This window comes from Salmo salar, unplaced genomic scaffold, assembly GCF_965601325.2.
Source record: "Salmo salar unplaced genomic scaffold, fSalSal1 ptg001042l, whole genome shotgun sequence".
NCBI lineage: Eukaryota > Metazoa > Chordata > Actinopteri > Salmoniformes > Salmonidae > Salmo > Salmo salar.
Window position 1 is genome coordinate 61100 of NW_027675600.1, and position 26799 is coordinate 87898.

Consider the following 26799-nt stretch of genomic DNA (forward strand, 5'->3'; position numbering starts at 1 on the left):
TACTGCTATAGTACCAGGACCCTACTGCTATAGTACCAGTACCAGGACCCTACTGCTATAGTACCAGGACCCTACTGCTATAGTACCAGGACCAGGACCCTACTGCTATAGTACCAGGACCCTACTGCTATAGTACCAGGACCCTACTGCTATAGTACCAGGACCCTACTGCTATAGTACCAGGACCCTACTGCTATAGTACCAGGACCCTACTGCTATAGTACCAGGACCCTACTGCTATAGTACCAGGACCCTACTGCTATAGTACCAGGACCAGGACCCTACTGCTATAGTACCAGGACCCTACTGCTATAGTACCAGGACCCTACTGCTATAGTACCAGGACCCTACTGCTATAGTACCAGGACCCTACTGCTATAGTACCAGGACCCTACTGCTATAGTACCAGGACCCTACTGCTATAGTACCAGGACCCTACTGCTATAGTACCAGACCCTACTGCTATAGTACCAGGACCCTACTGCTATAGTACCAGGACCCTACTGCTATAGTACCAGGACCCTACTGCTATAGTACCAGGACCCTACTGCTATAGTACCAGGACCAGGACCCTACTGCTATAGTACCAGGACCCTACTGCTATAGTACCAGGACCCTACTGCTATAGTACCAGGACCCTACTGCTATAGTACCAGGACCCTACTGCTATAGTACCAGGACCCTACTGCTATAGTACCAGTACCAGGACCCTACTGCTATAGTACCAGGACCAGGACCCTACTGCTATAGTACCAGGACCCTACTGCTATAGTACCAGGACCCTACTGCTATAGTACCAGGACCCTACTGCTATAGTACCAGGACCCTACTGCTATAGTACCAGGACCCTACTGCTATAGTACCAGTACCAGGACCCTACTGCTATAGTACCAGGACCAGGACCCTACTGCTATAGTACCAGGACCCTACTGCTATAGTACCAGGACCCTACTGCTATAGTACCAGGACCCTACTGCTATAGTACCAGGACCCTACTGCTATAGTACCAGGACCCTACTGCTATAGTACCAGGACCCTACTGCTATAGTACCAGGACCCTACTGCTATAGTACCAGGACCCTACTGCTATAGTACCAGTACCAGGACCCTACTGCTATAGAACCAGGACCCTACTGCTATAGTACCAGGACCCTACTGCTATAGTACCAGGACCAGGACCCTACTGCTATAGTACCAGAACCCTACTGCTATAGTACCAGTACCAGGACCCTACTGCTATAGTACCAGGACCCTACTGCTATAGTACCAGGACCCTACTGCTATAGTACCAGTACCAGAACCCTACTGCTATAGTACCAGGACCCTACTGCTATAGTACCAGGACCCTACTGCTATAGTACCAGGACCCTACTGCTATAGTACCAGTACCAGGACCCTACTGCTATAGTACCAGGACCCTACTGCTATAGTACCAGGACCAGGACCCTACTGCTATAGTACCAGGACCCTACTGCTATAGTACCAGGACCCTACTGCTATAGTACCAGGACCCTACTGCTATAGTACCAGGACCCTACTGCTATAGTACCAGGACCCTACTGCTATAGTACCAGTACCAGGACCCTACTGCTATAGTACCAGGACCCTACTGCTATAGTACCAGGACCCTACTGCTATAGTACCAGGACCCTACTGCTATAGTACCAGTACCAGGACCCTACTGCTATAGTACCAGGACCCTACTGCTATAGTACCAGGACCCTACTGCTATAGTAACAGTACCAGGACCCTACTGCTATAGTACCAGGACCCTACTGCTATAGTACCAGGACCCTACTGCTATAGTACCAGGACCCTACTGCTATAGTACCAGTACCAGGACCCTACTGCTATAGTACCAGGACCCTACTGCTATAGTACCAGGACCCTACTGCTATAGTACCAGTACCAGGACCCTACTGCTATAGTACCAGGACCCTACTGCTATAGTACCAGGACCCTACTGCTATAGTACCAGGACCCTACTGCTATAGTACCAGGACCCTACTGCTATAGTACCAGGACCAGGACCCTACTGCTATAGTACCAGGACCCTACTGCTATAGTACCAGGACCAGGACCCTACTGCTATAGTACCAGGACCCTACTGCTATAGTACCAGGACCCTACTGCTATAGTACCAGGACCCTACTGCTATAGTACCAGGACCCTACTGCTATAGTACCAGGACCCTACTGCTATAGTACCAGGACCAGTACCCTACTGCTATAGTACCAGGACCCTACTGCTATAGTACCAGGACCCTACTGCTATAGTACCAGGACCCTACTGCTATAGTACCAGGACCCTACTGCTATAGTACCAGGACCCTACTGCTATAGTACCAGGACCCTACTGCTATAGTACCAGGACCCTACTGCTATAGTACCAGGACCCTACTGCTATAGTACCAGGACCCTACTGCTATAGTACCAGGACCCTACTGCTATAGTACCAGGACCCTACTGCTATAGTACCAGTACCAGGACCCTACTGCTATAGTACCAGGACCCTACTGCTATAGTACCAGGACCCTACTGCTATAGTACCAGGACCCTACTGCTATAGGACCAGGACCCTACTGCTATAGTACCAGGACCCTACTGCTATAGTACCAGGACCCTACTGCTATAGTACCAGGACCCTACTGCTATAGTACCAGGACCCTACTGCTATAGTACCAGGACCCTACTGCTATAGTACCAGGACCCTACTGCTATAGTACCAGGACCCTACTGCTATAGTACCAGGACCCTACTGCTATAGTACCAGGACCCTACTGCTATAGTACCAGGACCCTACTGCTATAGTACCAGTACCAGGACCCTACTGCTATAGTACCAGGACCCTACTGCTATAGTACCAGGACCCTACTGCTATAGTACCAGGACCCTACTGCTATAGTACCAGGACCAGGACCCTACTGCTATAGTACCAGGACCCTACTGCTATAGTACCAGGACCCTACTGCTATAGTACCAGGACCCTACTGCTATAGTACCAGAACCCTACTGCTATAGTACCAGGACCCTACTGCTATAGTACCAGGACCCTACTGCTATAGTACCAGTACCAGGACCCTACTGCTATAGTACCAGGACCAGGACCCTACTGCTATAGTACCAGAACCCTACTGCTATAGAACCAGGACCCTACTGCTATAGTACCAGGACCCTACTGCTATAGTACCAGGACCCTACTGCTATAGTACCAGGACCCTACTGCTATAGTACCAGGACCCTACTGCTGTAGTACCAGGACCCTACTGCTATAGTACCAGGACCCTACTGCTATAGTACCAGGACCCTACTGCTATAGTACCAGGACCCTACTGCTATAGTACCAGGACCAGGACCCTACTGCTATAGTACCAGGACCCTACTGCTATAGTACCAGGACCCTACTGCTATAGTACCAGGACCCTACTGCTATAGTACCAGGACCCTACTGCTATAGTACCAGGACCCTACTGCTATAGTACCAGGACCCTACTGCTATAGTACCAGTACCCTACTGCTATAGTACCAGGACCCTACTGCTATAGTACCAGGACCCTACTGCTATAGTACCAGGACCCTACTGCTATAGTACCAGTACCAGGACCCTACTGCTATAGTACCAGTACCAGGACCCTACTGCTATAGTACCAGGACCCTACTGCTATAGTACCAGGACCCTACTGCTATAGTACCAGGACCCTACTGCTATAGTACCAGGACCCCACTGCTATAGTACCAGGACCAGGACCCTACTGCTATAGTACCAGGACCCTACTGCTATAGTACCAGTACCAGGACCCTACTGCTATAGTACCAGGACCCTACTGCTATAGTACCAGTACCAGGACCCTACTGCTATAGTACCAGGACCCTACTGCTATAGTACCAGGACCCCACTGCTATAGTACCAGGACCAGGACCCTACTGCTATAGTACCAGGACCCTACTGCTATAGTACCAGGACCCTACTGCTATAGTACCAGGACCCTACTGCTATAGTACCAGGACCCTACTGCTATAGTACCAGGACCCTACTGCTATAGTACCAGACCCTACTGCTATAGTACCAGAACCCTACTGCTATAGTACCAGGACCCTACTGCTATAGTACCAGGACCCTACTGCTATAGTACCAGGACCCTACTGCTATAGTACCAGGACCAGGACCCTACTGCTATAGTACCAGGACCAGGACCCTACTGCTATAGTACCAGGACCCTACTGCTATAGTACCAGTACCAGGACCCTACTGCTATAGTACCAGGACCCTACTGCTATAGTACCAGGACCCTACTGCTATAGTACCAGGACCCTACTGCTATAGTACCAGGACCCTACTGCTATAGTACCAGGACCCTACTGCTATAGTACCAGTACCAGGACCCTACTGCTATAGTACCAGGACCAGGACCCTACTGCTATAGTACCAGGACCCTACTGCTATAGTACCAGGACCCTACTGCTATAGTACCAGGACCCTACTGCTATAGTACCAGGACCCTACTGCTATAGTACCAGGACCCTACTGCTATAGTACCAGGACCCTACTGCTATAGTACCAGGACCCTACTGCTATAGTACCAGTACCAGGACCCTACTGCTATAGAACCAGGACCCTACTGCTATAGTACCAGGACCCTACTGCTATAGTACCAGGACCAGGACCCTACTGCTATAGTACCAGGACCCTACTGCTATAGTACCAGGACCCTACTGCTATAGTACCAGGACCCTACTGCTATAGTACCAGGACCCTACTGCTATAGTACCAGGACCCTACTGCTATAGTACCAGGACCCTACTGCTATAGTACCAGGACCCTACTGCTATAGTACCAGTACCAGGACCCTACTGCTATAGTACCAGGACCCTACTGCTATAGTACCAGGACCAGGACCCTACTGCTATAGTACCAGGACCCTACTGCTATAGTACCAGGACCCTACTGCTATAGTACTAGGACCCTACTGCTATAGTACCAGGACCCTACTGCTATAGTACCAGGACCCTACTGCTATAGTACCAGGACCAGGACCCTACTGCTATAGTACCAGGACCCTACTGCTATAGTACCAGGACCCTACTGCTATAGTACCAGGACCCTACTGCTATAGTACCAGTACCAGGACCCTACTGCTATAGTACCAGGACCCTACTGCTATAGTACCAGGACCCTACTGCTATAGTAACAGTACCAGGACCCTACTGCTATAGAACCAGGACCCTACTGCTATAGTACCAGGACCCTACTGCTATAGTACCAGGACCCTACTGCTATAGTACCAGTACCAGGACCCTACTGCTATAGTACCAGGACCCTACTGCTATAGTACCAGGACCCTACTGCTATAGTACCAGTACCAGGACCCTACTGCTATAGTACCAGGACCCTACTGCTATAGTACCAGGACCCTACTGCTATAGTACCAGGACCCTACTGCTATAGTACCAGGACCAGGACCCTACTGCTATAGTACCAGGACCCTACTGCTATAGTACCAGGACCAGGACCCTACTGCTATAGTACCAGGACCCTACTGCTATAGTACCAGGACCCTACTGCTATAGTACCAGGACCCTACTGCTATAGTACCAGGACCCCACTGCTATAGTACCAGGACCCTACTGCTATAGTACCAGGACCAGTACCCTACTGCTATAGTACCAGGACCCTACTGCTATAGTACCAGGACCCTACTGCTATAGTACCAGGACCAGGACCCTACTGCTATAGTACCAGGACCCTACTGCTATAGTACCAGGACCCTACTGCTATAGTACCAGGACCCTACTGCTATAGTACCAGGACCCTACTGCTATAGTACCAGGACCCTACTGCTATAGTACCAGGACCCTACTGCTATAGTACCAGTACCAGGACCCTACTGCTATAGTACCAGGACCCTACTGCTATAGTACCAGGACCAGGACCCTACTGCTATAGTACCAGGACCCTACTGCTATAGTACCAGGACCCTACTGCTATAGTACCAGGACCCTACTGCTATAGTACCAGGACCCTACTGCTATAGTACCAGGACCCTACTGCTATAGTACCAGGACCAGGACCCTACTGCTATAGTACCAGGACCCTACTGCTATAGTACCAGGACCCTACTGCTATAGTACCAGGACCCTACTGCTATAGTACCAGTACCAGGACCCTACTGCTATAGTACCAGGACCCTACTGCTATAGTACCAGGACCCTACTGCTATAGTACAGTACCAGGACCCTACTGCTATAGTACCAGGACCCTACTGCTATAGTACCAGGACCCTACTGCTATAGTACCAGGACCCTACTGCTATAGTACCAGTACCAGGACCCTACTGCTATAGTACCAGGACCCTACTGCTATAGTACCAGGACCCTACTGCTATAGTACCAGTACCAGGACCCTACTGCTATAGTACCAGGACCCTACTGCTATAGTACCAGGACCCTACTGCTATAGTACCAGGACCCTACTGCTATAGTACCAGGACCCTACTGCTATAGTACCAGGACCAGGACCCTACTGCTATAGTACCAGGACCCTACTGCTATAGTACCAGGACCAGGACCCTACTGCTATAGTACCAGGACCCTACTGCTATAGTACCAGGACCCTACTGCTATAGTACCAGGACCCTACTGCTATAGTACCAGGACCCCTACTGCTATAGTACCAGGACCCTACTGCTATAGTACCAGGACCAGTACCCTACTGCTATAGTACCAGGACCCTACTGCTATAGTACCAGGACCCTACTGCTATAGTACCAGGACCAGGACCCTACTGCTATAGTACCAGGACCCTACTGCTATAGTACCAGGACCCTACTGCTATAGTACCAGGACCCTACTGCTATAGTACCAGGACCCTACTGCTATAGTACCAGGACCCTACTGCTATAGTACCAGGACCCTACTGCTATAGTACCAGGACCCTACTGCTATAGTACCAGGACCCTACTGCTATAGTACCAGGACCCTACTGCTATAGTACCAGTACCAGGACCCTACTGCTATAGTACCAGGACCCTACTGCTATAGGACCAGGACCCTACTGCTATAGGACCAGGACCCTACTGCTATAGTACCAGGACCCTACTGCTATAGTACCAGGACCCTACTGCTATAGTACCAGGACCCTACTGCTATAGTACCAGGACCCTACTGCTATAGTACCAGAACCCTACTGCTATAGTACCAGGACCCTACTGCTATAGTACCAGGACCCTACTGCTATAGTACCAGGACCCTACTGCTATAGTACCAGGACCCTACTGCTATAGAACCAGGACCCTACTGCTATAGTACCAGTACCAGGACCCTACTGCTATAGTACCAGGACCCTACTGCTATAGTACCAGGACCCTACTGCTATAGTACCAGGACCCTACTGCTATAGTACCAGGACCAGGACCCTACTGCTATAGTACCAGGACCCTACTGCTATAGTACCAGGACCCTACTGCTATAGTACCAGGACCCTACTGCTGTAGTACCAGGACCCTACTGCTATAGTACCAGGACCCTACTGCTATAGTACCAGGACCCTACTGATATAGTACCAGGACCAGGACCCTACTGCTATAGTACCAGGACCCTACTGCTATAGTACCAGGACCCTACTGCTATAGTACCAGGACCCTACTGCTATAGTACCAGGACCCTACTGCTATAGTACCAGGACCCTACTGCTATAGTACCAGGACCCTACTGCTATAGTACCAGGACCCTACTGCTATAGTACCAGTACCCTACTGCTATAGTACCAGGACCCTACTGCTATAGTACCAGGACCCTACTGCTATAGTACCAGTACCAGGACCCTACTGCTATAGTACCAGGACCCTACTGCTATAGTACCAGGACCCTACTGCTATAGTACCAGTACCAGGACCCTACTGCTATAGTACCAGCACCAGGACCCTACTGCTATAGTACCAGTACCAGGACCCTACTGCTATAGTACCAGGACCCTACTGCTATAGTACCAGGACCCTACTGCTATAGTACCAGGACCAGGACCCTACTGCTATAGTACCAGGACCCTACTGCTATAGTACCAGGACCCCACTGCTATAGTACCAGGACCAGGACCCTACTGCTATAGTACCAGGACCCTACTGCTATAGTACCAGGACCAGGACCCTACTGCTATAGTACCAGTACCAGGACCCTACTGCTATAGTACCAGGACCCTACTGCTATAGTACCAGGACCCTACTGCTATAGTACCAGTACCAGGACCCTACTGCTATAGTACCAGTACCAGGACCCTACTGCTATAGTACCAGACCAGGACCCTACTGCTATAGTACCAGGACCAGGACCCTACTGCTATAGAACCAGGACCCTACTGCTATAGTACCAGGACCCTACTGCTATAGTACCAGGACCCTACTGCTATAGTACCAGGACCCTACTGCTATAGTACCAGGACCCTACTGCTATAGTACCAGGACCCTACTGCTATAGTACCAGACCCTACTGCTATAGTACCAGAACCCTACTGCTATAGTACCAGGACCCTACTGCTATAGTACCAGGACCCTACTGCTATAGTACCAGGACCAGGACCCTACTGCTATAGTACCAGTACCCTACTGCTATAGTACCAGGACCAGGACCCTACTGCTATAGTACCAGGACCCTACTGCTATAGGACCAGGACCCTACTGCTATAGTACCAGGACCCTACTGCTATAGTACCAGGACCCTACTGCTATAGTACCAGGACCCTACTGCTATAGTACCAGTACCAGGACCCTACTGCTATAGTACCAGGACCCTACTGCTATAGTACCAGGACCCTACTGCTATAGGACCAGGACCCTACTGCTATAGTACCAGGACCCTACTGCTATAGTACCAGGACCCTACTGCTATAGTACCAGGACCCTACTGCTATAGTACCAGGACCCTACTGCTATAGTACCAGGACCCTACTGCTATAGTACCAGGACCCTACTGCTGTAGTACCAGGACCCTACTGCTATAGTACCAGGACCCTACTGCTATAGTACCAGGACCCTACTGCTATAGTACCAGGACCCTACTGCTATAGTACCAGGACTCTACTGCTATAGTACCAGGACCCTACTGCTATAGTACCAGTACCAGGACCCTACTGCTATAGAACCAGGACCCTACTGCTATAGTACCAGGACCCTACTGCTATAGTACCAGGACCAGGACCCTACTGCTATAGTACCAGGACCAGGACCCTACTGCTATAGTACCAGGACCCTACTGCTATAGTACCAGTACCAGGACCCTACTGCTATAGTACCAGGACCCTACTGCTATAGTACCAGGACCCTACTGCTATAGTACCAGTACCAGAACCCTACTGCTATAGTACCAGGACCCTACTGCTATAGTACCAGGACCCTACTGCTATAGTACCAGGACCCTACTGCTATAGTACCAGTACCAGGACCCTACTGCTATAGTACCAGGACCCTACTGCTATAGTACCAGGACCAGGACCCTACTGCTATAGTACCAGGACCCTACTGCTATAGTACCAGGACCCTACTGCTATAGTAACAGTACCAGGACCCTACTGCTATAGAACCAGGACCCTACTGCTATAGTACCAGGACCCTACTGCTATAGTACCAGGACCCTACTGCTATAGTACCAGTACCAGGACCCTACTGCTATAGTACCAGGACCCTACTGCTATAGTACCAGGACCCTACTGCTATAGTACCAGTACCAGGACCCTACTGCTATAGTACCAGGACCCTACTGCTATAGTACCAGGACCCTACTGCTATAGTACCAGGACCCTACTGCTATAGTACCAGGACCCTACTGCTATAGTACCAGGACCCTACTGCTATAGTACCAGGACCCTACTGCTATAGTACCAGGACCAGGACCCTACTGCTATAGTACCAGGACCCTACTGCTATAGTACCAGGACCCCACTGCTATAGTACCAGTACCAGGACCCTACTGCTATAGTACCAGGACCAGGACCCTACTGCTATAGTACCAGGACCCTTCTGCTATAGTACCAGGACCCTACTGCTATAGTACCAGGACCCTACTGCTATAGTACCAGGACCCCACTGCTATAGTACCAGGACCCTACTGCTATAGTACCAGGACCAGTACCCTACTGCTATAGTACCAGGACCCTACTGCTATAGTACCAGGACCCTACTGCTATAGTACCAGGACCCTACTGCTATAGTACCAGTACCAGGACCCTACTGCTATAGTACCAGGACCCTACTGCTATAGTACCAGGACCCTACTGCTATAGTACCAGGACCCTACTGCTATAGTACCAGTACCAGGACCCTACTGCTATAGTACCAGGACCCTACTGCTATAGTACCAGGACCCTACTGCTATAGTACCAGGACCCTACTGCTATAGTACCAGGACCCCACTGCTATAGTACCAGGACCCTACTGCTATAGTACCAGGACCCTACTGCTATAGTACCAGGACCCTACTGCTATAGTACCAGGACCCTACTGCTGTAGTACCAGGACCCTACTGCTATAGTACCAGGACCCTACTGCTATAGTACCAGAACCCTACTGCTATAGTACCAGGACCCTACTGCTATAGTACCAGGACCCTACTGCTATAGTACCAGGACCCTACTGCTATAGTACCAGGACCCTACTGCTATAGTACCAGAACCCTACTGCTATAGTACCAGGACCCTACTGCTATAGTACCAGGACCCTACTGCTATAGTACCAGGACCCTACTGCTATAGTACCAGTACCAGGACCCTACTGCTATAGTACCAGGACCCTACTGCTATAGTACCAGGACCCTACTGCTATAGTACCAGGACCCTACTGCTATAGTACCAGGACCCTACTGCTATAGTACCAGGACCCTACTGCTATAGTACCAGTACCAGGACCCTACTGCTATAGTACCAGGACCCTACTGCTATAGTACCAGGACCCTACTGCTATAGTACCAGGACCCTACTGCTATAGTACCAGGACCCTACTGCTATAGTACCAGGACCCTACTGCTATAGTACCAGGACCCTACTGCTATAGTACCAGGACCAGGACCCTACTGCTATAGTACCAGGACCCTACTGCTATAGTACCAGGACCCTACTGCTATAGTACCAGGACCCTACTGCTATAGTACCAGTACCAGGACCCTACTGCTATAGTACCAGGACCCTACTGCTATAGTACCAGGACCCTACTGCTATAGTAACAGTACCAGGACCCTACTGCTATAGAACCAGGACCCTACTGCTATAGTACCAGGACCCTACTGCTATAGTACCAGGACCCTACTGCTATAGTACCAGTACCAGGACCCTACTGCTATAGTACCAGGACCCTACTGCTATAGTACCAGGACCCTACTGCTATAGTACCAGTACCAGGACCCTACTGCTATAGTACCAGGACCCTACTGCTATAGTACCAGGACCCTACTGCTATAGTACCAGGACCCTACTGCTATAGTACCAGGACCCTACTGCTATAGTACCAGGACCAGGACCCTACTGCTATAGTACCAGGACCCTACTGCTATACTACCAGGACCAGGACCCTACTGCTATAGTACCAGGACCCTTCTGCTATAGTACCAGGACCCTACTGCTATAGTACCAGGACCCTACTGCTATAGTACCAGGACCCCACTGCTATAGTACCAGGACCCTACTGCTATAGTACCAGGACCAGTACCCTACTGCTATAGTACCAGGACCCTACTGCTATAGTACCAGGACCCTACTGCTATAGTACCAGGACCCTACTGCTATAGTACCAGTACCAGGACCCTACTGCTATAGTACCAGGACCCTACTGCTATAGTACCAGGACCCTACTGCTATAGTACCAGGACCCTACTGCTATAGTACCAGGACCCTACTGCTATAGTACCAGGACCCTACTGCTATAGTACCAGGACCCTACTGCTATAGTACCAGGACCCTACTGCTATAGTACCAGTACCAGGACCCTACTGCTATAGTACCAGGACCCTACTGCTATAGTACCAGGACCCTACTGCTATAGTACCAGGACCCTACTGCTATAGTACCAGGACCCCACTGCTATAGTACCAGGACCCTACTGCTATAGTACCAGGACCCTACTGCTATAGTACCAGGACCCTACTGCTATAGTACCAGGACCCTACTGCTGTAGTACCAGGACCCTACTGCTATAGTACCAGGACCCTACTGCTATAGTACCAGAACCCTACTGCTATAGTACCAGGACCCTACTGCTATAGTACCAGGACCCTACTGCTATAGTACCAGGACCCTACTGCTATAGTACCAGGACCCTACTGCTATAGTACCAGAACCCTACTGCTATAGTACCAGGACCCTACTGCTATAGTACCAGGACCCTACTGCTATAGTACCAGGACCCTACTGCTATAGTACCAGTACCAGGACCCTACTGCTATAGTACCAGGACCCTACTGCTATAGTACCAGGACCCTACTGCTATAGTACCAGGACCCTACTGCTATAGTACCAGTACCAGGACCCTACTGCTATAGTACCAGGACCCTACTGCTATAGTACCAGGACCCTACTGCTATAGTACCAGGACCCTACTGCTATAGTACCAGGACCCTACTGCTATAGTACCAGGACCCTACTGCTATAGTACCAGGACCCTACTGCTATAGTACCAGGACCCTACTGCTATAGTACCAGGACCCTACTGCTATAGTACCAGAACCCTACTGCTATAGTACCAGGACCCTACTGCTATAGTACCAGGACCCTACTGCTATAGTACCAGGACCCTACTGCTATAGTACCAGAACCCTACTGCTATAGTACCAGGACCCTACTGCTATAGTACCAGGACCCTACTGCTATAGTACCAGGACCCTACTGCTATAGTACCAGGACCCTACTGCTATAGTACCAGGACCCTACTGCTATAGTACCAGTACCAGGACCCTACTGCTATAGTACCAGGACCCTACTGCTATAGTACCAGGACCCTACTGCTATAGTACCAGGACCCAACTGCTATAGTATTCCTGTGTTCCCGTTCTAAAGCATTCTAGTGCTTTTCTCAGTTCTAGAGTTATTTCTCATGTTCTCTTCCCATTCTGTCTCTTAAAAGGAGGAATAATATGTATTTACTGTTTTCTACAGCGAAACTATGATGTGAGTAAATAAGGTGCCTAATGTCAAAGGGGATAATGTCATGTTTAAGCAGACATAGGACCCCTAATGTCATGTTAGGAGCAGACATAGGACCCCTAATGTCATGTTAGGAGCAGACATAGGACCCCCTAATGTCCTTGTTGAAAGACATAAGAACCCTAATGTCATGTTATGAACAGACATAGGACCCTCTCTAATGTCCTTGTTGAGAAGACATAAGAACCCTAATGTCATGTTATGAACAGACATAGGACGCCCTAATGTCCTTGTTGAGGAGACATAGGAACCTTAATGTCATGTTATGAACAGACATAGGACGCCTTAATGTCCTTGTTGAGACATTGGAACCCTAATATCATGTTATGAACAGACATAGGACGCCCTAATGTCATGTTATGAACAGACATAGGAACCCTAAGTACAGAACTCAGAACATGGAATGAAGACAGGAAACTGAACGATGTTTAGAAGCTCAATATTCTGCTTTATTGCAAATTGTGATCATACCAGACAGTAAAGTCCATTAACTGGTACTGCAGAACCCAACACCCTTTCTGTTCAGACTGTGGTTTTCATTTTATTGCATTTTGGCTTTATGATTCTGCAATATCCACAGAGCAACATAAAAGGATACTTCTGGATGTTGGCCGTGAGTTCACCTGACTCTGGGAAACTAGATAAACGACCTCATTGCCAACATCCAGAAGTATCCCTTTAAAGAACCAATCAAAAACGACGTCTGTAAATCACACTTCCTATTATATGCACAATTTTCAGTTGATTACACATTAGGTAGTAGGAACACAAAAATACTACAATATATTAAAAACTTTGGGTATTGGATAAAAAGACATTAGAAAAACGTCATTTAAAAAAAAGACACAAGCAGTTACAGCTTTGATGGACGATGTTGAATTAAAAAGTAATTTTATTTTGCATACCCAGAATTCATAATACTCCTCAGTGTATCGTAATAGAACTGAGAAATCCCACCCGCCTCCTCCTTATAGCAGGTATAAATGGTACTAGCTGGGGCAGTCAAGATGGCAGAAGTACCATGTAATGTCTAGACTCATTCATCTCTCAACAATAGGTTCATAATACATGCCTTAATTCTGTCTTTGACCCCCAACCACATTGAAGACATCAAAAAAACACGCGTTTATTCACAACCACTTGTAAAACAAGACTAATCTAGCTTCTTTCGGTAAGACACTTTGTCTTTGGTTTCCTGTAGTTTATCAGAGAACATGTCTTTCGTCTCCTCCATTTTTCCAGAGAAACGTTCTTTGGTCTCCTCCATTTTTCCAGAGAAACGTTCTTTGGTCTCCTCCATTTTTCCAGAGAAACGTTCTTTGGTCTCCTCCATTTTTCCAGAGAAACGTTCCTTCGTCTCCTCCATCTTTCCAGAGAAACGTTCCTTCGTCTCCTCCATCTTTCCAGAGAAACGTTCTTTCGTCTCCTCCATTTTGTCGGAAATACCAGACAATCGTTCTTTCGTATCTTCCATTTTCCCCGAGAGTAGTTCTTTAGTTTCCTCCATTTTCTCTGTGAGTTTCTCCCTGGTCTCTTCCATCCGGTCCTGCAGGTAGTCTTTGACGGGCGGAGGGGTAGAGAAGTAGCCGTGTTTACGGAGGTACTGCACTGAGAAGGACGTCCCACCCAGAGTCACCGTGTATCTGGCAGGTGTTGCAATCTGAAGGAAAATCGGGATAAAAGAGAGCCACTAAGTTCAGTAGAACAAGTGAAATGAAGCTGGTGTTGAAATCTGAGTATTTCTGCTTACCTTGAACAAGTCATAGTCCGCGAGCATTCTTACCTTGAGCAAGTCATAGTCCGCGAGCATTCTTACCTTGTGCAAGTCATAGTCCGCGAGCATTCTTACCTTGTGAAAGTCATAGTCCGCGAGCATTCTTACCTTGTGCAAGTCATAGTCCGTGAGCATTCTTACCTTGTACAAGTCATAGTCCGCGAGCATTCTTACCTTGTGCAAGTCATAGTCCGCGAGCATTCTTACCTTGTGAAAGTCATAGTCCGCGAGCATTCTTACCTTGAACAAGTCATAGTCCGTGAGCATTCTTACCTTGAACAAGTCATAGTCCGTGAGCATTCTTACCTTGAACAAGTCATAGTCCGCGAGCATTCTTACCTTGTACAAGTCATAGTCCGCGAGCATTCTTACCTTGAACAAGTCTTAGTCCGCGAGCATTCTTACCTTGAACAAGTCATAGTCCGCGAGCATTCTTACCTTGTACAAGTCATAGTCCGCGAGCATTCTTACCTTGAACAAGTCATAGTCCGCGAGCATTCTTACCTTGAACAAGTCATAGTCCGCGAGCATTCTTACCTTGAACAAGTCATAGTCCGCGAGCATTCTTACCTTGTGCAAGTCATAGTCCGCGAGCATTCTTACCTTGTGCAAGTCATAGTCCGCGAGCATTCTTACCTTGTACAAGTCATAGTCCGCGAGCATTCTTACCTTGTACAAGTCATAGTCCGCGAGCATTCTTACCTTGAACAAGTCATAGTCCGCGAGCATTCTTACCTTGTGCAAGTCATAGTCCGCGAGCATTCTTACCTTGAACAAGTCATAGTCCGCGAGCATTCTTACCTTGAACAAGTCATAGTCCGTGAGCATTCTTACCTTGAACTGAGCCTTCAGAAAGTATTCACACCCCTTGACTTTTTCCACATGTTGTTGTGTTAAAATGGATTAAATTCAGATTGTGCCACTGGCCTACACGCAATACACTATAATGTGTCAAAGTGGATTTATGTTTTTAGAAATGTTTACTAATGAATTAAAATGTAAAAGCTGAAATGTCTTTTAGTCAATAAGTATTCAACCCCTTTTCTTACGGTAAGCCTAAATAAATTCAGGAGTAAACATTTAGTTAAAATATGTACCATGCAGTAATCGCTCCTCCATTTCCGGGTTGATAAAATTCTCATATTTTGCCTAATTTCAGTTTGTGACAAAATAAACAAGTATATTGTAGAGAATCATTGTACCATCTAAAATAGCTGTGAAATATATTTGACATAACCATATTGTATTCTTAGCTGGTGTACAAAACCAAAAGAAAAAAACAATTAAACTTAAAGCACCCGGAAGCATAGAAATAGCGACATAGAACAGATCTACCACTTCTTAGATATGCTTCCAATAAGAATGACAGATCTATAACTCACATTTCTGTGAATTTGGTCAGGTCTCCTAAGAAGTTACATATTGCAGCTTTAAAGAAAAAATCCACGTCAAAACCCCTCATATTCCTTTAATATACAGTGTTAAAATAACACAAATACGTGAGAATGTTTCTGTGAACAAATGTTTCATTTTGGCATTATAATAAGGTTGGTTGGTAGCTAAATGGAAAATCGTTGTGGAAATCTGTTGCAGCTCTACAAAATCCAAAGGGCTGGCACTAGCTGCACTGTAAATTTAGGAGTCTACAATCTCACCATATTCAACATGTAGATCGACGTGCCTCACAGTCGTTCACAATGGCCAAAACATGACAGCCCACTTGGAGTTTGCCAAAAGGCACCTAAAGGACTCTCAGACCATGAGAAACAAGATTCTCTGGTCTGATGAAATCAAGATTTAACTCTTTGGCCTGAAAGCCAAGCGTCACGTCTGGAGGAAACCTGACACCATCCCTACGGTGAAGCATGGTGGTGGCAGCATCCTGCTGTGGGGGGATGTTTTTCAGCGACAGGGACCGAGAGACTAGTCAGGATCGAGGCAAAGATGAACAGAGCAAAGTACAGAGAGATCCTTGATGAAAACCTGTTCGAGAGCACTCAGGACCTCAGTCTGGGACGAAGGTTCACCTTCGACAACCACCAAGACAACGTAGGAATGGCTTCGGGACAAGTCTCTGAATGTCCTTGAGAGGCCCAGCCAGAGCCCGGACTTGAGCCCAATCGAACATCTCTGGAGAGACCTGAAAATAGCTGTGCAGCGACGCTCCCCATCCAACCTGACAGAGCTTGAGAGGATCTGCAGAGAAGAATGGGAGAAACTCCCCAAATACAGGTGTGCCAAGCTTGTAGCGTCATACCCAAAGAAGACTAGAGGCTGTAATCGCTGCCAAAGGTGCTTCAACAAAGTACTGAGTAAAGGGTCTGAATACTTATGTAAAAGTCATATTTCATTATTTATTTATGTGATAAATTTGCAAACAAAATCTAAAAACCTGTTTTTGCTTTTGACATTATGGGGGTATTGTGTGTAGATTGATGAGGGGAAAACACAATCTAATACATTTTTAGAATAAGGCTGTAACAAAACGTGGAAAAAGTCACGGCGTCTGAATACTTTCCGAATGCACTGCATCATAGGCAGGGAGTATTCTCACCTTGTACATGACATAGGCAGGGAGTATTCTCACCTTGTACATGACATAGGCAGGGAGTATTCTCACCTTGTACATGACATAGGCAGGGAGTAGTCTTACCTTGTACATGGCATAGGCAGTGAGGGCATAGCCACCAGAGGAGTGATTCAGCAGACCAACCACCTTCTCTGGTAAACCAATGAACTCCAGAAAAGGCACCACATTCACTCCCCTGTGAAATATACAGTGAGTTTAACTAAGGCCAGATACTGTGCCTTCACATGAAACAAAACACTGAGTTTGGCCAGTTTTTTAGGTACACACCAACCCTGTTCACCCCCCAAAACGGTTAGCTTCTAGTGAAACAGTGAGTCAACATGGCCGTGGCTATACGAAGCAGACGTCCACTTACTGTTCGACTGGGGGGGGGGGGAGTGACAAGCGTGCCGGTTACAGTATCTCTCATGGGATTTCACGCACGACAGTGTCTAAGGGCAGCGGTTACCAAAATTCTGAAGAGAATTACACACCAAATACATACACATATATATATATATAATACACAAAAATATATATTATAATCTCGTCTTTAAATCATTGTAATGTGGTTTAACCTTTAAAAATCTAAATGAAAATGATTCAAATCTAAAAAGATAGAATTCAACTAGTGCCCTTAGATCATTGGGGGAAAAACCTGCACTTGACTGTTGTACTTCGAATAAAACTTTATTCGTCACATGCGTCGAACACAAGTGTAAACCTTCCTGTGAAATGCTTAATTACAAGCCCTTAACCTTTAGCGGGATCAAATTCAACAACATCCCGGTGAAATTGCAGGAGCGCCAAAATCAAAATTATAAATCGTAATATAAAAAATTCATGGAAATACAAGTGTCTTACATCATTGAAACGTTTGGAATCTCGGTAATGGAACTGCGTTGTCCGATATACAATAGCTATTACAGAGGAAAACAATGCCGTGGTTTTGTTTAAGAAGAGCGATAAACAACACTTTTTTTCCACCTTGACCGGGGTTTGATACATTCACATCGGAAGGTAAAAATAACGACTTACATTCTGAAATCTTTGCTCTAATTTGTCATCCTGAGGGGTCCCAGTGATCAAACGCAAGTGCCGTTTTCATTGATAAAAATCCATTTTTTTAATAGCCGAACACGAAACATTTTGTAAACCTCTTGTGTCGTGAATTCCGTCGCATTCAACTTTCCACGTAATTACACACTAAAACGTCCGTTTATCCAGTCGTGGGCTGGTTGTTAGTAAATACCTGATGGTTCATTTCGCGGGACGTATTGACCCGAAAGAAACCGGGTTTGAAGACACCAAGCGATGACCTCGTTGCGCACCAATGATAAGAGCTGTGTTTCCTTTGATTGATTGTATATTTTTTTTGGGGGGGGGGGGCCCAATGACCACTGATCGTCTTGGTCGATAGCCAATGAGCTGAGGTAAAACGGCAAAATGGTTATATGTTTATATTGTTGGAAGATCAGCCTTCGTTAGTAAACGCGAACGATAATGACAAGAATCGTCCCAGCTAACAGGGCGGGGGACAAACAGGTAAATAAACGGCGCAGTACAACAGTAGTGTGCAGAACAGCATCTCAGAACACACAACTCGTCGGTCCTCGTCACGCATAGCCGCAGGAAGTAGGGGTGCTGAAGGTGCTGCACCCCCCTGAAAAAAAAACGAAGAAGAAAATAACAATAATACAGGACTAGCCTTTACTAGTCCTCCACCCCCCCCCCCCCGAAGAATTCAGGCTGTTGTAGAGGCATAAGTGGGGTTCGACACAGTACTAGATGGGTGTACCTAATAAACTGGCCAGTGGGTATATCTAGGTAATAAGTCTGTACAATGAACGCAACAGCAATTCCATTATCCTCAGGCCAAAAGACCAGTTAGGTGCTGAACTCCTAAAATCTCTATGTATTGCTAAATGATTCATAACAAAATACCATAGTAATGGAATCCCCAGGGGGGTTAGACCAGAATAATGTGGGTTAATGTAGGAATCCCCAGGGGGGTTAGACCAGAATAATGTGGGTTAGGGTTAATGTAGGAATCCCCAGGGGGGGGTTAGACCAGAGACAGGTGGGTTAATGTAGGAATCCCCAGGGGGGTTAATGTAGGAATCCCCAGGGGGGTTAATGTAGGAATCCCCAGGGGGGTTAATGTAGGAATCCCCAGGGGGGTTAGACCAGAGACAGGGGGGTTAATGTAGGAATCCCCAGGGGGATTAGACCAGAGACAGGTGGGTTAATGTAGGAATCCCCAGGGGGGGGGGGGATTAGACCAGAGACAGGTGGGTTAATGTAGGAATCCCCAGGGGGGTTAATGTAGGAATCCCCAGGGGGGTTAATGTAGGAATCCCCAGGTGGGTTAATGTAGGAATCCCCAGGGGGGGTTAGACCAGACAGGTGGGTTAATGTAGGAATCCCCAGGGGGGGTTAGACCAGAGACAGGTGAGTTAATGTAGGAATCCCCAGGGGGGGATTAGACCAGAGACAGGTGGGTTAATGTAGGAATCCCCAGGGGGGGTTATACCAGAGACAGGTGGGTTAATGTAGGAATCCCCAGGGGGGGGGTTGGACCAGAGACAAGTGGGTTAATGTAGGAATCCCCAGGGGGGTTAATGTAGGAATCCCCAGGGGGGGTTAGATCAGAGACAGGTGGGTTAATGTAGGAATCCCCAGGGGGGTTGGACCAGAGACAGGTGGGTTAATGTAGGAATCCCCAGGGGGGGTTAGACCAGAGACAGGTGGGTTAATGTAGGAATCCCCAGGGGGGGTTAGACCAGAGACATGTGGGTTAATGTAGGAATCCCCAGGGGGGGTTAGACCAGAGACAGGTGGGTTAATGTAGGAATCCCCAGGGGGGTTAGACCAGAGACAGGTGGGTTAATGTAGGAATCCCCAGGGGGGGGTTAGACCAGAGACAGGTGGGTTAATGTAGGAATCCCCAGGGGGGGGTTAGACCAGAGACAGGTGGGTTAATGTAGGAATCCCCAGGGGGGGGGTTGGACCAGAGACAGGTGGGTTAATGTAGGAATCCCCAGGGGGGTTAATGTAGGAATCCCCAGGGGGGGTTAGACCAGAGACAGGTGGGTTAATGTAGGAATCCCCAGGGGGGTTAATGTAGGAATCCCCAGGGGGGGTTGGACCAGAGACAGGTGGGTTAATGTAGGAATCCCCAGGGGGGTTAATGTAGGAATCCCCAGGGGGGGTTAGACCAGAGACAGGTGGGTTAATGTAAGAATCCCCAGGGGGGGGGGGGGATTAGACCAGAGACAGGTGGGTTAATGTAGGAATCCCCAGGGGGGTTAATGTAGGAATCCCCAGGGGGGTTAATGTAGGAATCCCCAGGGGGGTTAGACCAGAGACAGGTGGGTTAATGTAGGAATCCCCAGGGGGGTTAATGTAGGAATCCCCAGGTGGGGGTTAGACCAGAGACAGGTGGGTTAATGTAGGAATCCCCAGGGGGGTTAATGTAGGAATCCCCAGGGGGGTTAATGTAGGAATCCCCAGGGGGGGGTTAGACCAGAGACAGGGGGGTTAATGTAGGAATCCCCAGGGGGGTTAGACCAGAGACAGGGGGGTTAATGTAGGAATCCCCAGGGGGGATTAGACCAGAGACAGGTGGGTTAATGTAGGAATCCCCAGGGGGGTTAGACCAGAGACAGGTGGGTTAATGTAGGAATCCCCAGGGGGGGTTAGACCAGAGACAGGGGGGTTAATGTAGGAATCCCCAGGGGGGGGTTAATGTAGGAATCCCCAGGGGGGGTTAGACCAGAGACAGGTGGGTTAATGTAGGAATCCCCAGGGGGGTTAATGTAGGAATCCCCAGGGGGGGTTAATGTAGGAATCCCCAGGGGGGTTAATGTAGGAATCCCCAGGGGGGTTAATGTAGGAATCCCCAGGTGGGTTAATGTAGGAATCCCCAGGGGGGATTAGACCAGAGACAGGGGGGTTAATGTAGGAATCCCCAGGGGGGTTAATGTAGAAATCCCCAGGGGGGTTAATGTAGGAATCCCCAGGGGGGTTAATGTAGGAATCCCCAGGGGGGGGGGGGGTTAGACCAGAGACAGGTGGGTTAATGTAGGAATCCCCAGGGGGGGGGGGGGTTAGACCAGAGACAGGTGGGTTAATGTAGGAATCCCCAGGTGGGTTAATGTAGGAATCCCCAGGGGGGTTAATGTAGGAATCCCCAGGGGGGATTAGACCAGAGACAGGTGGGTTAATGTAGGAATCCCCAGGGGGGATTAGACCAGAGACAGGTGGGTTAATGTAGGAATCCCCAGGGGGGGTTAATGTAGGAATCCCCAGGGGGGGGGGGGGTTAGACCAGAGACAGGTGGGTTAATGTAGGAATCCCCAGGGGGGGGGGGGGTTAGACCAGAGACAGGTGGGTTAATGTAGGAATCCCCAGGTGGGTTAATGTAGGAATCCCCAGGGGGGTTAATGTAGGAATCCCCAGGGGGGTTAATGTAGGAATCCCCAGGGGGGGGGTTAGACCAGAGACAGGTGGGTTAATGTAGGAATCCCCAGGGGGGGGTTAGACCAGAGACAGGTGGGTTAATGTAGGAATCCCCAGGGGGGGGATTAGACCAGAGACAGGTGGGTTAATGTAGGAATCCCCAGGGGGGGGTTAGACCAGAGACAGGGGGGTTAATGTAGGAATCCCCAGGGGGGGTTGGACCAGAGACAGGTGGGTTAATGTAGGAATCCCCAGGGGGGGGGGGTTAGACCAGAGACAGGGGGGTTAATGTAGGAATCCCCAGGGGGGGTTAGACCAGAGACAGGGGGGTTAATGTAGGAATCCCCAGGGGGGGGGATTAGACCAGAGACAGCTGACTCACTGCATAGCAGCGTAGTAGAAGGTTCCGAACCAGACGCTGGAAGTCAGGAGATGGACAGGTATCATCACCTTCCCGTACTGCTTAAAGGTCTTCTTGAACCTCTGGACCAGACCAATGGACTTGTCCTGCAGAGGGTCTATCTCTGGGGCCTCCACAGGCAGCTTGGAGGAGTCTGCCCCATAGACGGGCTCTGTTCCAGCCAGGCTGGGGGGATGGCTGGGTGGGTTCTGGTCCTGGTCGTCTGGTTGGAGCTTGGGCCGTTCTACTGCCCTGTTAAAAGCTGAGGTACTGACCCAGCGCTGGCCGCGCCCGGGGGTCAGGCGGCCTACAACACACACCGACGCGGCCAGGCGTGCCTCACACGCTGACAGGCCCACGACCACGGACCGCACGTAGGCCATCTGCCGCAATGCACCCTGGGACAGAACACGATGCATCTCCTCCTCCTCCTCCTCCTCCTGAGACGTTTGACCACAGAGCCTGCAGACAGCACATCATCATCATCAGGGTTTACTATCAATTACAAGAGTAGTAATCATTAATGTTGATCAGTATATATTAAGTTAGGAACTGCTATAATCAGAGTGAAGAAACGTATCTGATGATATGATAATACATAATACCAAAACATACCTCCAACTAGAGTAGGACCACCATTAATCCAGCACCTGAAATGAAAACGTCCCAATTTAAAAGACCGATAAACAACACACAATCTAAAACACAGAAGTTAAAGCCACAACAGACTAATCCAGTAGCCACTAATGTGGATGATTCTCAGCAAAACAACCTAAAGTCTTGGTTGAACTAAGTTTACTAGCTAACGTTACACACAGCCACATTCGGATATATAGCTAACAAGGCAAATAAAAAGCTAGCTAGCAAGCCAACTATAGTAAGTAGCTAGTCAGCTAGCTAAGTAGCTAGCAAGCCAACTATAGTAAGTAGCTAGTCAGCTAGCAAGCCAACTATAGTAAGTAGCTAGTCAGCTAGCAAGCCAACTATAGTAAGTAGCTAGTCAGCTAGCAAGCCAACTATAGTAAGTAGCTAGTCAGCTAGCAAGCCAACTATAGTAAGTAGCTAGTCAGCTAGCAAGCCAACTATAGTAAGTAGCTAGTCAGCTAGCAAGCCAACTATAGTAAGTAGCTAGTCAGCTGGCTAAGTAGCTAGCAAGCCAACTATAGTAAGTAGCTAGTCAGCTGGCTAAGTAGCTAGCAAGCCAACTATAGTAAGTAGCTAGACAGCTAGCTAAGTAGCTAGCAAGCCAACTATAGTAAGTAGCTAGTCTGCTGGCTAAGTAGCTAGCAAGCCAACTATAGTAAGTAGCTAGACAGCTAGCTAAGTAGCTAGCAAGCCAACTATAGTAAGTAGCTAGTCTGCTGGCTAAGTAGCTAGCAAGCCAACTATAGTAAGTAGCTAGTCTGCTGGCTAAGTAGCTAGCAAGCCAACTATAGTAAGTAGCTAGTCAGCTAACTAAGTAGCTAGCAAGCCAACTATAGTAAGTAGCTTGTCAGCTAGCAAGCCAACTATAGTAAGTAGCTAGTCAGTTAGCAAGCCATCAATAGTAAGGAGCTAGTCAGCTAGCTAAGTAGCTAGCAAGCCAACTATAGTAAGTAGCTTGTCAGCTGGCTAAGTAGCGAGCAAGCCAACTATAGTAAGTAGCTAGTCAGCTAGCAAGCAAGCCAACTACAGTAAGTAGCTAGTCAGCTAGCTAAGTAGCTAGCAAGCCAACTATATATAGTAAGGAGCTAGTCAGCTAGCTAAATAGCTAGTCAGCTAGCTAAGTTACTATGTGCAAAGGTTAGCTACAGAACTTGCAAAACACCTAAATTGATCTTTCTAGAGCTAGCTGGCTGCCTAGCTGTCACATACGCAGTGGCTTCTGTGTGGTTGACATTGGGGGAGTCTGGAGGACGGAAAACTTCTTCACTTGTAAAAGCTTCCAGAACAATCCAGTGGAAACACGGGCCAGTTTTAGATATGGTTAAACTAACGTTAGTTATCTGGCTAATGCCTGATTCTGACAGAAAGCCAACTTGGGTTGTTAGCTTGCTAGCGAAGTTAGCTAGCCCACACTTGGCAAAGTAGTAGTTGTGTATACATTTTGTCGTGAAGTTGTAAAACTACGTGACAAAGCTCACAGGTAAAGGAATACATACATTCAAATTCAAGAGGTTTGATCCAGTCAAAAGTGTTTTCTGTAGTTATATGAGCCATAAGTTCATAGAATTGACCGTCCTGTCAGTAGAAGACCTTAAAGCAAAGAGCGAGGGGGGATCCGCGTGTCCTCGGACCGCGCAATGCATCATGGGATTCCGAGTTCATTTGACGCGAGATTTGGGTGTCTGTAAACTGCGGAAAAACAACACTTCCCGGCATGCCTAACACCTTTCAGTCACAATTTCCGTTTCTTTGACAGAGAAAACCTCTAGTCCAGCGGATAAGAACCAAATATACCCACAAATCGTTCCGTTTTATGTTGCAAGTATCAAACTTGGTACACTAACACTCAAATGCAAACGTTACCTTTTTTGTTGTTGTAAATATAGTCATCACATTCACTGCACTTAGCCTGTAATAAAACCTTAAGTCCATCTTTATGGAACTAACTGCACATTCTCTCTTATATTCAATGTGATGTTTCTCTGTTCCTTGTTTCGCTCTTTTCTGTGGTGCAGATCTTTTAGCAACTTGATGGTATAGCAAAAGCCTAATAAACTTGACATTATTAACTTGAATTGTCTCTCTTTATTTTACCTCACAAACAAAATCACTTATAGTCTAGGTATAGTCCCCTGTATCTCAGTTATATATATATATATATATATATATATTATATATATATATATTGGTGTTCCCTGAAGTTTACTGATTGCAATGATATAATTTTTCTTTGTGTCAATTTTAATACAAATTACTGGAAACCTGCCCTGTACACGTGACTTTAGGTAAAATCCCATAGGAATGTATTATGTCCAGCAGAGAGACACGTAACCCATTTTAACAAAAAAATACTTTTTATGATGAGACCTTCCAGCCATTAGACAAAGGAAAAGTGTATAGAAAGATGTGTAGCTATAGTTGCAGATTTACCCTGTTATACTCAGTGGTGGAGGGATAGTTTTGTCAGTCTTTGTTGTGTGTTTCCAAGTTAAGAGTAGTTTTGTTTCCTATTTTCCATGTATATTTTAGTTAATCATTACATTGAGATTTCCTTATTTGAGATGTATTGATTTAATAGATTTATCATGATCACCTTTACCTTCTATGTTCTGCAACCTGCTTATTCATGTCTGCCCTGTTGCAGAACCACACACCAATCCCACTTTACCACGTCCAACCACAAGTCCTTAATAAAAAACCAATCCAACTTTACCACAAGTCCTCAATAAATATGTGAACTTTGGAACTCACACATGTGATGTAGTTATTCACAGTAGGATACCAGCCTGCCGTGCCACCAGCCTGCCGTGGCACCAGCCTGCCCTGCCACCAGCCTGCAGTGCCACCAGCCTGCCCTGCTACCAGCCTGCCGTGCCACCAGCCTGCCGTGCCACCAGCCTGCCGTGCCACCAGCCTGCCGTGCCACCAGCCTGCCCTGCTACCAGCCTGCCGTGCCACCAGCCTGCCGCGCCACCAGCCTGCCGTGCCACCAGCCTGCCCTGCTACCAGCCTGCCGTGCCACCAGCCTGCCGTGCCACCAGCCTGCCCTGCTACCAGCCTGCCGTGCCACCAGCCTGCCCTGCTACCAGCCTGCAGTGCCACCAGCCTTCCCTGCTACCAGCCTGCCGTGCCACCAGCCTGCCGTGCCACCAGCCAGCAGTGCTACCAGCCTGCAGTGCCACCAGCCAGCAGTGCTACCAGCCTGCAGTGCTACCAGCCTGCAGTGCCACCAGCCTGCCGTGCCACCAGCCAGCAGTGCTACCAGCCAGCAGTGCTACCAGCCTGCAGTGCCACCAGCCAGCAGTGCTACCAGCCTGCAGTGCCACCAGCCAGCAGTGCTACCAGCCTGCAGTGCCACCAGCCTGCAGTGCTACCAGCAGATGGTGGTCTCGCTTTCTTAAAATATAGGTTGACATTGTGAGCCTCTTCTGTGGTTTACAGGGGACACCTGGGAACCTTTCTCCCCGCTTGCTCACTTTGGCCAGGCGGCCAGCTCTAAGGAGAGTCTTGGTGGTTCCAAACTCCTTCCATTTAAGAATGATGTAGGCCACTGTGTTCTTGGGGACCTTCAATGTTGCAGACATTTTTTGATACCCTTTCCCCAGACATGTGCCTCAACACAATCCTGTCTCGGAGCTCTACGGACAATTCCCTTCGACCTGGTTTTTGCTCTGACATGCACTGTCAACTATGAGACCTTATATAGACAGGTGTATGGCTTTCCAAATGCACCTGAGCTCAATTTCAAGTCTCATAGCCAAGGGTCTGAACACT

At 48.1% G+C, this 26799-nt stretch overlaps 1 protein-coding gene across 1 annotated transcript; it reads right to left on the minus strand.

Annotated features, from left to right (window-relative positions):
• Positions 1–13599: 13599 nt before the first annotated feature.
• On the minus strand, positions 13600–24672 carry LOC106592358 (uncharacterized protein C18orf19 homolog B). The gene is made up of 5 exons (XM_082972720.1): positions 24522–24672; positions 22996–23030; positions 22363–22842; positions 17604–17715; positions 13600–14836 (listed from the first exon to the last, which is right to left on the minus strand). Exons 3-5 carry the CDS (start codon positions 22797–22799, stop codon positions 14330–14332), a joined length of 1056 nt encoding a protein of 351 aa, XP_082828846.1. The 5' UTR covers positions 22800–22842; positions 22996–23030; positions 24522–24672; the 3' UTR covers positions 13600–14329.
• Between the last annotated feature and the right edge of the window lie 2127 nt (positions 24673–26799).